The sequence below is a fragment of the Folsomia candida genome, unplaced genomic scaffold (genome assembly GCF_002217175.1).
Source record: "Folsomia candida strain VU population unplaced genomic scaffold, ASM221717v1 Fcan01_Sc002, whole genome shotgun sequence".
NCBI lineage: Eukaryota > Metazoa > Arthropoda > Collembola > Entomobryomorpha > Isotomidae > Folsomia > Folsomia candida.
In genome coordinates, this window is record NW_019091194.1 from 7,549,976 (window position 1) to 7,561,873 (window position 11,898).

At 36.8% G+C, this 11,898-nt stretch overlaps 4 protein-coding genes across 12 annotated transcripts in view; 2 read left to right on the top strand and 2 right to left on the bottom strand.

The window, feature by feature from the left end:
* LOC110844861 (rho guanine nucleotide exchange factor 12) overlaps positions 1-3,682 on the top strand; it is a 66,054-nt gene extending 62,372 nt beyond the window's left edge. For 7 of the 9 annotated variants that reach the window (XM_022091181.2, XM_022091183.2, XM_022091186.2 and 4 more), the window contains 8 exons: positions 79-227; positions 451-633; positions 882-1,052; positions 1,161-1,276; positions 1,365-1,409; positions 1,493-1,625; positions 2,105-2,238; positions 2,391-3,682. In XM_022091181.2, coding sequence (XP_021946873.1) covers positions 79-227; positions 451-633; positions 882-1,052; positions 1,161-1,276; positions 1,365-1,409; positions 1,493-1,625; positions 2,105-2,238; positions 2,391-2,801 — 1,342 coding nt within the window. In that variant the 3' untranslated portion in view covers positions 2,802-3,682. The remainder of the gene's footprint in view (positions 1-78; positions 228-450; positions 634-881; positions 1,053-1,160; positions 1,277-1,364; positions 1,410-1,492; positions 1,626-2,104; positions 2,239-2,390) is intronic. The other 2 variants (XM_022091185.2, XM_022091187.2) reach the window with 2 other exon arrangements.
* Positions 3,627-7,538, bottom strand: LOC110844862 (chorion peroxidase-like). The gene is made up of 10 exons (XM_022091188.2): positions 6,839-7,538; positions 6,464-6,749; positions 6,101-6,388; positions 5,717-6,004; positions 5,479-5,533; positions 5,216-5,393; positions 4,893-5,090; positions 4,524-4,822; positions 4,060-4,447; positions 3,627-3,951 (listed from the first exon to the last, which is right to left on the bottom strand). The coding sequence occupies exons 1-10, from the start codon at positions 7,416-7,418 to the stop codon at positions 3,755-3,757; spliced, it is 2,757 nt and encodes a 918-aa protein (XP_021946880.2). The 5' UTR covers positions 7,419-7,538; the 3' UTR covers positions 3,627-3,754.
* Positions 7,539-7,755: 217 nt separating this feature from the next.
* LOC110842676 (replication stress response regulator SDE2) lies at positions 7,756-9,124 on the bottom strand. Its single transcript, XM_022088459.2, has 5 exons — positions 8,878-9,124; positions 8,674-8,797; positions 8,299-8,592; positions 8,020-8,227; positions 7,756-7,938 (listed from the first exon to the last, which is right to left on the bottom strand). The coding sequence occupies exons 1-5, from the start codon at positions 8,983-8,985 to the stop codon at positions 7,848-7,850; spliced, it is 825 nt and encodes a 274-aa protein (XP_021944151.1). The 5' UTR covers positions 8,986-9,124; the 3' UTR covers positions 7,756-7,847.
* An 828-nt stretch (positions 9,125-9,952) lies between these two features.
* On the top strand, positions 9,953-11,846 carry LOC110842675 (hydroxyacylglutathione hydrolase cytoplasmic). Its single transcript, XM_022088458.2, has 6 exons — positions 9,953-10,084; positions 10,209-10,408; positions 10,532-10,564; positions 10,624-10,712; positions 10,783-10,888; positions 11,068-11,846. The coding sequence occupies exons 1-6, from the start codon at positions 10,033-10,035 to the stop codon at positions 11,578-11,580; spliced, it is 993 nt and encodes a 330-aa protein (XP_021944150.1). The 5' UTR covers positions 9,953-10,032; the 3' UTR covers positions 11,581-11,846.
* The last annotated feature ends 52 nt before the right edge of the window (positions 11,847-11,898 follow it).

The following is an 11,898-nucleotide window of genomic DNA, read 5'->3' on the forward strand; positions in this document are numbered from 1 at the left end:
TTATTTAGAGTAGAGTCAAGGTGGGATGAGTGTAAATGGAAATGTAGTAAAAAAATCCTTGTATTTTTTAAATTTTAGTGTGGGAGCAGATGGGGACGGTGAAAAAGATTCATCCGGGCAATTGTTTCCTCCGATGGCGACACCAAGCGTTTCTAAAGAACCAAGCCCTGCACCAGAGTCTACATGTTCTGATCCTATTCAGAGTCCAGGTTCTCCCGAAAAATCAGGTACGATTTAACTAAAATTTATTTAAATAGTTTTGTGGGCAAGGTTCTTTGAATTCTTGAATCCCCTTTGGTTGGTATGTGGTGCTATCTAATATTGCTACACACTTCTGCCAATCAAATACGCTTGGGGCTTACCAAACGATTTGGAATTTACCCCGAAATTTCCAGCCTTAACGTGTACAAAAATAGCATTTGACTGATTGCGATGGGATTGCTTGTACAGGTGATGGGAGTGGTCGTCTACAAGTTCAAGGGACAAAAGTGAGCCGTTCCGCAAGTATGGGTGGTCGGCCAAAAGAAGGCGAATTCTTACAAATAACGCAGAGTTCGCCACTTGTTGATCCCTCCGAAGTTGTCGTAACATCTCGTGACATTCAATTCGCACAAGCCGTTCTTTCGCCTCATGGTACTTTTGCATCACTTATTCAACACTCTCTAATATATAAATATTTTTTATCCATATTTTGTGGGGTTTCAGTTTTTCACTTTGCTTTTCTTCTTTTCTTTGATTCGAGGGGGGTGGTTATGCAGTTAGATTTTTTATCCAGCTTAAACATTTTCTTCAATTTCTTATGGATATCCCTTCCGGTTTAATTTTTTCAAATTGTCCAGGTTAAGTTATTATTAAATTGTGAAAATGAAAATTTATTGTAGAGGAACTAAGACGCGCAGATTTGCAAGTGCAGAAGGCTTTAGAAGAAAAGCTGCGAATTGCCAGTAAACTATTTCACATTCCTCCCACGCCCACCCTCGACGACTCGTCGGTAAATATTCTGTGCGACTCGAAAGATGCCAAGGAAGTTATAGTCAAATGTATAAATAATGGTGAGTTTAGTTGAGGTTCAATATTTTTTTAAATATAATAATATTAATAATGGATACCTATTTTAAAACCTAAAAAATCTAAATATTTTTTTTTCTATGCCTTCACAGTTGACAGGCTAATAGGAATAGTTAGTAATCAAAAGTCCACAAAAGAGTATTCAGAATCAAATCGGGAGCAGCAGATTATTCATGCAAATCTCAACAAAATGTTGACGCACATATTAGTAAGTGACGATGTACATATATATCGTATTGATTTTTTTCTGGTTAAATGATTACTATATTTATGAATAACTTTTATCTATTTTATAGAGCGAATTTGAAAGGAAAGAAGAAGAATTAGAACTACGAAGACAGGTAAACTAGAATCTACATATGTAATTAATAAATTGCAATAATATTACAGTCATGTTGTAACCAATGTTGTATTGTGTGAATAGGAATTGCACAGAGTCCGTGAGCAGAACCATGGGTATCAAGATCGTCTCCAAAATTTGAGTGTTTCATCCGTCGCTAGTCCGTCACATTCCCGTCCGTCCAGTTTAATTACTGACCATCATTCGCATGACGAAGGTAAATTTAATTATTTTAAATGCAATTTTTCAAAGTTTGGAGAGTGCCCGAGGAGTTTTCACTGCTATTGATTTTTTATTGTATATGTAATGTGTGACATGTTTTTACTCGTTTTACCCTTTGACTTTTAATGCATTTACAAACTATTGTGATGTGATTCTCTATATGGATTGTATAATGAGTACAGAAGAGTAAGTAAATATGTTTGCAGTGTGAGTTTTTTTGTGTTATTGATTTGATAGGTTGATTTTTAAGTTACAGATTTATAGACTAGATTAAAACATTCCATAGTTAGTAAACCATGCATGCGCATCCATATATAAATATAGATTTTCCTTTGTTCCCTTGCTTTCTGCATGATGATTTAATGATAGTTCACTGTTTTTGTAAATGCATTAGCTTAGCAAGTGATGGAATCCAATTTATTACATTGATTCCAATAAGTGTTTAATCGTTTGTGTTTTGTGCTATGTTATCAGAGGATGCGAAGACAGTTCCCTTTCCCTCGAAGCCGCTATCTTCAGATCTTGTAGCTACCTCCAATTCTGAAGAGGAAAGTGGTGCAACATTAATATGTAACCCTACTCTGCAGTCTTGTGACTCGGCACAAAATGTGAGTTTGGTTTAATGCATGATGTGTTTAACATAAGTAACAATTTTTATAGAGTTGATGTAATTAATTACGTCAATTGTCAAATATATATGTAGATACATACTTCAACTTGTATTGATTTTCAATGATTCATGGTTTATCTATCCCTGCAGTTTGCTGACGCTACAAGCAGCGAGTCGAGGTTGTTAAAACGAGACTCGGACGCTGAAGGAGGTGAAGTCGAAAAGAATCGAGATTGTCCAGAGACAGAAGTTTTAATTGTGACTACCGCTGCTGAACCACAGCTTGAAGCTTATCAGGACGATTCGTCCTCCAGTAGTAGCAAACCTGCAGTTACCGTACCTGACGATAAACCTCTACAGCAACAGCAAGAAAATGAAGATGAAAAATCGAATGGCGATCTACTACTAGTGACGACAAATGGGCACAATGGCGAAAGCACAAGCGATAGTGATCAAGCCGAGGTTAAATCTGCTATTTCATCAAAAAAATCTGACTGCAACGTGCTTCCCGAAAATGATTCTTCTACAGATTTGCAAGGAGAAGCAAAAGAAACCGCCTGAAAACTTTTGCTGAGGTTTTAGTAGCTTATGCCCATTACTCACTGAACCCAATTATAAAACTGATCCATTTTCTCAGTGGTAAAAATAGATCAGTATCAGTATTGAATTTATTAGTATACAAACAAACAAAATAGTAGCCAACAAACAGTCAGGTGTAAATTTTGTCACTCACCTGCTGTGTTTCTCCACTTGCGAGCTTTTAGTGAAAAAATCTTACGACTATGTAGATACATAAATATGTACGACTTATGAACTTGGGACTCTCTTCTGGGTCTTATTTGCTGTATAACAATCCAACCAATATCAGATCGCACTAATTATTGACCATGATCTTAGAAAATTAACACACGTGTACACGTACGTTGTACAACTTGTACTTGTACAATTAATTGACTGTTCGTCCGTTCCAAACTAGAAGAGATTTTTGGCGACTTTCTACGCTCCCTATCAAAATGTGTTGTTTTTGTCCGTGACATCCCTACGTACATATATACTCTGTGTGTACAACCTTGTGAAGAGGCAACCGCTTTAACGCATATATAAACTAGTATATTTAAATATGTAAGTATTCTAATAAAATATACCGAAATATACCTCTATTACTTCCTTTTCCCTAATCGTAATATTTGTACTTATATTTAAGTTAACTATTTACTTTAGTGCTGAAATTAAAGTGATGAATTTTTGCATGAAATATGAGATTATATTGTACTCGAGGTGAATACCGTACACATTAGACACACACCCACAAGATATAATTTTGTTTGTTGAACTCGCAGAATCAAGTGTAATAATTTAATATAAATAAATAAATGTGTAACGCTATTCATGGATGATGTAGAATTTATTTACGAAATGAATAAAGCAAAGTATTGAAATTACATGTAATATGTTACAGTCTTTCTTGCATACATTTATCTAAACTTAAAAATTTATTTCCTGCACCTTAAATATTATTGTTCACTGGATGGATTCTGGTTCTTCCACATAGAAAGGTCCACGCGTGGTATCACAACCTGGTCGAAACAATCCACGAGTTGGTTGAAACTCGAAGGTTTTTGAAATGCCAAAGGTTGAATTTCATGGATATCTTTACTATTGTCACAGTAAACTCGAGCTGCACTAGCCCTCCTTACTTGTTGAAGTTGGTCTGGAACGTTATATAAAATTTGACAGTTATATGTATTATTAGGTATACTTATGTACATATGAATTGTTAGCAAATTAAAAAATACATATAAACATGTAAATATTTAACCTGTTGATAATGAGTTGGACAATTGTCCATGTGTATAATGGAACCTGTCCCCAAACTTTGCTCTAGAAAACTGGTCTCCAATAATGCATGCGAATGTTGGGCCAACGATTCCACCCGGCGTAGCCTCCTCCATTAGCCCTCCGATGAATAAATCCACATCGTCAAAGTGGTCGTACACTTCCTGAAGCTGCCTCACCTTCTCAAGGCTAATGGACAGGGCTTGAAAGTCCTTGAAACTAAAGATGGGTGGGAGGTCACAATATGATGAGAGTGCGTTTACGACCTGGGCATAGCTTGGAAGCCCATGGTCTCTCCCTCGCTGAATGTCCATGGAAAATAAGTCCATCCCAAAAAGCGATGAGGGTGGTTTATACAATTTACTGGAAACCTGTAGAGCAACATTTTGTAGGGAACACAACTACTTGAAATAAACGGATTTAGTTAGCGTGTATGTATGTATTTACCTCTTGGATAACCGTTTGATCTACGTTGTTCATTGACATTCTACTCATTCCTCGAATGACACTGTCGGGGATTTCGTCACCCATTATTTTCAGTGGGTGTTCTATCGAATCTTTCATCCCAATCGTGGATATAGTTTTCTTGTCTGAAATTATTTTCAGAAAATCTGGAATGGTGGAGTGCCCCATGCGAAATGCTGCCGTTGTATGTTCATTCGACACAGAAGCGTCAACCTCCGAGTTGTATTCTGTGTAGCCCTCGAATTTTGGGAGAAGATTGAATCGTTTGGAATATTTTGAGCCTAGACCATAAAAGAGAATGCGTTTAGGTAAAATACCAATTGTAATTCTTTTCAGTATGAATTTGTGTACCAAGAACAAAAGGAAGGAATTCATTGTATGTGATGTGTTGATACTCGGCAATTACGATACGCCTGGCTTCATGGAATAAGATCTCATCACTCCATGTAGGGTTGAAAGTGGTTAAAATATTGGCAACTCGATTGTGTTCTCTTCGCCAAAGAGTGTGCAACATGGTCAAATATAAATTGTTGTTAGCTCGTGAGTCACCTGTGATGATGACATGAGAAATTTTTAGATTAATCTAGTCCATGAAATATGAGTACGTAATATAAACAATTTTGCAAGTCCATAACACATGTAAAATGCAAGGTTAATTGATATTCTTTGCAAACCTGTTCGAAATCCACATTTCCCAGAGTGTAGAGCTAAATTGCATGACGGATCAATTGTTAGGTAGTCATTCCCTTGATACTCGAATGTTCTCAAGCGTCCGGCTTTGAATTCTCTCAAGTAGTTAGAAACACGATCCAAGGAACCATAAATTTGAGATAAATCCAACCAGTGAGTTACCTACGGAATAGGATTTAAAGCATCTTACAATTGGAACATAAACTTTTAGTCCAGCATTTCACTCTTTTACTGTTATAATTTATACTTGATTGATTTGTTGGGCAGCCCCTATGGCGCACTGCTTTGAGGACACCATGGACCTTACAAATTTTATGCAATATAAAATTATGGGATTCGACATAAACAACTAAATATAAAACGTTTTGCAGCATATCCACATACTCATTAAATCATAAACTACGAGGCAAGGTTGACCCCCACCAGTGAGATTTACATAAAATAAACTGGGGCAGTATGTATTAACAGACGCATGAACATATTACCTTACAAATGGTAAACACTGTACTCCAAAGGTGGAATAAAATGGATCATCCGCTTGGACGTCAATATTCAAACAAAGTGGGTGTTGCTCTGCAGGTTTGTCAAGATACTTTCCTTCTTTGGTACAGCATTTAATCTTTGTATCTTGACCTAAATCATAGCTCACTATTTGGGACAGGTCGTTCCCAACAAATTGACCATGCTCTGCAAACCCAAACGTGAATTGAGAAGAAGGACGTTTGACACCCAAGGAGATGACTGACACAATTTTTCGTGGTGACGGAAGATCTGTGCAGAATGAAAATATATGTAGTTCTATGTACATACTAATTAATTAACATATGTATTTTCAATTTAATCATGGTATGTTAAAATAAATAACTCATCTAGCCCTATTTCCACCGCTCCCGATATACGAGGAAGACTTTCTAGGAGAGAAAATGCCATCCTCGTATGCAGACGATGTGATTCTGACCAAGGGTTCGAAAATTTGTCCTACAGTAATGGCATTCATGTTATTGCAGGATCCGTCAAAAGTACGGTAACGAAGAGTCGTTTGAGGACAAGAAGTTTTTAGTGTATCTTCGAGTAATGGACAGAATATGCGACTTGTAAAAGTTCCCACCACTGAGGCTGCGGGTACTTGTTTGATAAGGCTGGAACTACCAGTCAACCTAATAAAATAAAGTTAAAAATAGTTAGATTTGACCTATGTAAATATGTACGTAGTATTATGTAAATATGGTTACTTTTCAGCTATGGCTTTCGTAACTTCCACAAGGCCGAGTCCTCCATCACCAACATCTCTCGATTCTAGTAGAACATCATCCAAAATTGTCGACATATGTTGAGAATTTCCAGCCAGCTTCATTTCCTCCTGAGAAAGATACAGTTTCTTGATTGTCTCCATTGCTACCTGGGTCCCGTTGGACAAAACTCGATGAAAACGTGGGTTGACGGGTTTAATGGTTCGAGATGAAATATTTAGTAGGAAATTCAGAGGAGTAATGTTCCCGAGGTTCGGAAATATTGATTCTATAGAGCAAACGTAGAATAATTCAGAATAATAAATCAGAATAAATCAAGGATTTGAGATTAGGATTATAAATATTAAGTAGCAATACCCATAGGACAGCAAACGCCCATCGATGATTTTTTTCCTACTGAAGTAGCAGTAGTATCACCTCTTTCGCAAATGTCGACATCCTGACCCCTTCCCGTGTTAAATATATGACTTCCACAAACAACGAGAGGGACGCATAGTCTAGCGTTTTGCTGATTTAGACTGACTTCATTTTTAAAATCGAATATCTGCCAGGGGTATAAAATTGAAGATATATCCCTTCCAGCAGTACAAGTCGCCAATGGCTTTATTGTCGTAATATATTTGGCTGGGTCGGCATCAAAATCGACAGCTTCAGACGATGATTGAGCTTCTTCAACAGTACTTTTTGAATCTTTAATATTTCCACCGTCACCGTCTGCAGTGTTGGGGCCCAACTTTTTAAATATATTCAAAGGACTGTTAAATAAGGCAGATTTTCCAAAATCTTTCAACATCGAAGTTCCCCGATCCATCAAATGTCCTCGAACAAGTTCCTGAATCAGGTCGTTGATATCAGGAGATGCATGAGACTCGGTTTTTGGCATGAGGATTAGATTAATAGTTAAGAGTATAAACGAGCTAAAATTGACTAGTTTCATTATTTAAATTATTGAGCTAAATTTTGATTTAGTAAAAAATAAAAACTACAACTTGATGGATTTGCTCCATAAAATTAAAATGCACTGGTGACTGGGACGACGTAAAATAAGATGTAAGATGAAGCCTGGAATATGTACATACATACTTATACATACACAAGTAAATAAAATAATTTCGCAAGCCAAGACTTATTTTCATATCTCTGTTTGCCTCTAGCATGCAAATTATTAGGTCTTTAGGCAAACTATTTAGTTCTTGCCATGCAAATTAACCCAACAATGCATTGCTGCGTATATCGACGTATTGTGGATCTGAATCAATTCTAGCAACTGAGAATAATAAGAACAGTAACAATAACTTTATTTATTTAGAATTGAATTGCTAAATATTCTTGGTTGAACTGTACAAAACCTGACAAAAATTAAATTTTATGGTATGTCGACTCTCGCCTTCTTAGGGGCTGATTCGTCGTCCGAGTCATCGCTACTTGTGCAACTGCTATCCAGGTCTTCATCCATCCTATTTATTACAAAACATTGATATGTAAAAAGCATACTCTATATTGTAAAAAAAATATTGTTTGAATTATAAGGTTCTTACATTGTTTTCTTAAACACTTTTTTCTTTGCTGGGGGTTGTGCATCGACGGAAGATGAAGTAATTGGTACCGATGTTGATGCCGATGGCGTTGAAACGTCCGTTGGATCTTTCTCTTTCGTTCCATCACTTGAAGACTCATCTGAGGAAGAAGATGTGGCGACAGCAGTTACTGTTGAGCTTGTGCCCGGTTTATTGATATGATCGAATCCTAAAATATCACAGCATTGCATATATTAAAACTGACCTCAGAGTAAACGGCATACATGCATTTGACCAAACCTTTATCGACCGCTTCATACACGGAATCCGCCATCTCTGCCCGTTGCTTATTATACTCTGGATCTTCAATCTTTGGCAAGGGTGGACCTTCGGTAAAAGTCTTTAACTTTTCCAATTTTCGTTTCTTGGCTTCAATTTTTTCCTCTTCTCGCTCCTTCTGTTTGGAAAACCATCTTTTCAACCGTTGCTCTTCATTTATGTCGCGTAATCTACGTCCAGATAAATCACGACAAGCGTCACGATTTGTTGTCTTTTCAATTTGTGCCCCAATCGCTCGTAGCATAGATCCGAAACCTGAACACCACACAAATATTTACATACATACAAATATACAATATCAAATGACAAATTAATCTCGCCAGTTATTGAACGTACCTCCTTTTCCTCCAAGCACTCTGAGATGTACAAGGATACTTTCACATTGCAAAACATGTTGGTCGCAATTGACCAATTTCTCATTGTTTTGTTGTGTTAAATACAATTCATGTGTGGTCACTCCCTACAATACAAATTATTACAAAAATCTTAATACGGAAACTTATAATATGGTTAATTGCATAGAACAAACTTCAAACTTACCAATCGTTTTGCAATCGAATCCTTTAGTTGCGCAAAATTTCTAAATTCTTCATCATTTTCGTCCCGTTGGATCGAAATTGTTCCATTTCTCAGCAGCGATACTTTCATTTTTAACAACTTTTATTACCTGACACTAATTAAAAAGTACACTCACCCAACTCCAGGTGTAACTATTTAAAAAATAATATTTGTCGTTTCTGGCTGGAGTGACGTAAGTCGTGAAATGCGAACAGAAGAGAGATTTTGCGAATTTTGGTGGGGGTGATGTGAACCAAAAACTTGTGGTTACCTTGAATTGAAGGAAAGATAGAAAATTGCCGAGTCAAGTCATGTATGTTGTACCGCCCGCCATCTACCATCTACCCTATGCTACCGTACAGCATCTACTTTTTTATCATCTACCTTTTTTTTCATCATCTACCTTTCTAAAAATCTCAAATTCCCCAAAAATGTTAAAGTGCCCCAAATCTCTGGCATTTATAAATCCACCCCCACAATTTTTATGGGGCAACGTGAGATACATTGGGGCAACGTGAGATTTTATTTCATATTGGGGTATCGTTCGTTTTTTAGCGAGCGAAGCGAGCAGGTTAGGTTAGATCTACTAGGTACGGGAAAAGTGTGAAATGTTTAGTTAGCCAACCTAACTAGCTAGGCTAGTTACAACCTAGCTAGCTAGGATAGATACAACCTAGGTAGCTGTGCTAGCTAGCTAGCTAGGCTAGGTAGCTGTGCTAGCTAGGCTAGGTAGCTGTGCTAGCTAGATAGGCTAGGTAGCTCTGCTAGCTAGCTAGCTAGATTAGCTAGCTAAGCATTTCACACTTTTCCCGTAACTAGTAAATCTAACCTAACCTAATAATTAAGGAATAATGAGTGAAAAAGTCCATTCCAAATGAATCTAACCTAACCTAACCTGCTCGCTTCGCTCGCTAAAAAACGAACGATACCCCAATATGAAATAAAATCTCACGTTGCCCCAATGTATCTCACGTTGCCCCATAAAAATTGTGGGGGTGGATTTATAAATACCGAAGATTTGGGGCACTTTAACATTTTTGGGGAATTTGAGATTTTTAGAAAGGTAGATGATAAAAAAGTAGATGCCGTACGGTAGCATAGGGTAGATGGTAGATGGTGGGCGGTACAACATAAGTCATGTTGGTTGGTCGGCTTCTATTTCAGAAAAGTTGCACCATTGTTGCTAAAGGTAATGAAACCAGTCCAATTTAAACTTCAGCAATTGGAAAAAACAATATTATTATTATTATTAAATACTCTAAGGAAAAAACTACTAATTAATTATTTGCTTAAATTATTTTGCCTGTTTTTAGAAGCGAGTATAAACTTTGGACACCTACAAGTTTTGAACAAGTTCAAGCCTATCAGCAAAAATTCAGTTACATTCTCAAACTTGAGAAATTATTCATTTTCAAAGATGGACGGTGATAAGCACAGCAAGAAGAAAACGTTGGAGAATGCTAACTGGAAAATTCTAGTTTTGCCAGCCGCCCAAGATAACTTGATGTACTTGGTAATAAAGAATTAATAAACCATTAGTTTCTAATTAATGCCGTTGTGATTCACAACTTGTGAATTAATTTTCATTATATATAATTATGATATATAGTAATATGAGTTTTTATATTTTTTGAAGATTGTGGACAAGGGAAGCAAGGAAGCATTTGCGGTGAGTTAATTTTGACATTTTCGTTTTGTATAAAATTATATTAATTCATTTCATTATAGGTCGATCCTTTGGATCCCGAGTATATGCTGAAAGAAGCCAAGGATCAGAAGGCAACGTTGACTGGGATTCTTACGACTCATCATCATGCGTATACCCAATTATTATTTCACGATTTTTGCATCGGCAAAAATAACTCATAACTAATTAATAACTTTTAGTGATCACGCTGGAGGAAACAAGAAACTGGTGGAACTTGTTGCAAGTGAAGGAGGAAAGCTTGCCGTTTATGGTGGTGACGATAGAATTGATGCACTGACAAATAAGGTAATCTAGTATATTGTATATACATGGTGTACAACGTTTTCCCCTATTTCTTTTCATCATTAGCATTTTGTAGCTGTAGCATGGGAGCCTAATATTTCTCCTCTTAACTCCTAATTCTTTAATAATAAATAATGTTTATTTGGCAATTTGGTATTGATGGGTTTTTGTATGTTTTAAAGGTGGGACAAGACGATAAAATTACTTTGGGATCATTGGAGTTCGACTGCCTTTTCACACCTTGTCATACATCCGGTCATATCTGCTATTATCTGAAAACTGCAAATCCTGTAGTTCAGAAGCCTGCTGTTTTCACTGGCGACACATTGTTCATCGCTGGATGTGGACGCTTCTTTGAGGGAACCGCGGAACAAATGCATGACGCCTTGATTGAGAAGCTGGGAAATTTGCCGAACGAGACCAACGTTCTATGCGGGCACGAGTACACTATAGGCAACTTGAAGTTTGCCCTAAGCGTGGAGCCGGACAATGAGTACATGCAGGATAAAATATCCTGGGCTCGGGACCAAAGGACAGAGCTAAATGTCACCGTTCCATCCACGATTGGCGAAGAGAAGAGGATCAATCCATTTATGCGATGCATTGCTCCAGAAGTTCAAAAGAAACTTGGAATTTCTGATCCTGTTACTTTGTTGGGAAAACTTCGTGAAATGAAGGACAACTATAAACCTTAATGTGTGACGAAGAAGCAAACAATCCAACCCAAATCATAAATTCCAAAACATGCATTCTATAAATTATAAGAACAACAGTACTATATAATTACTTTGTTGTCTAAGATGTTTCGCTTCTAAAAATTTCTGTTAGCTTTAATTTCTTGTAATCAGAACTTAGGTATAATTGTCCTATCCATTTGGTGCTTGGTAAATCACTAATCCTTTATTTTCTGTTAATCGGTAATAAAGTATGATATTTTTGTTGGATTGAAGTGCATATGGAATAGCTTGTTGAGAGAGTACCTGGTTTATTTATTATGCATTCACCAAACTATA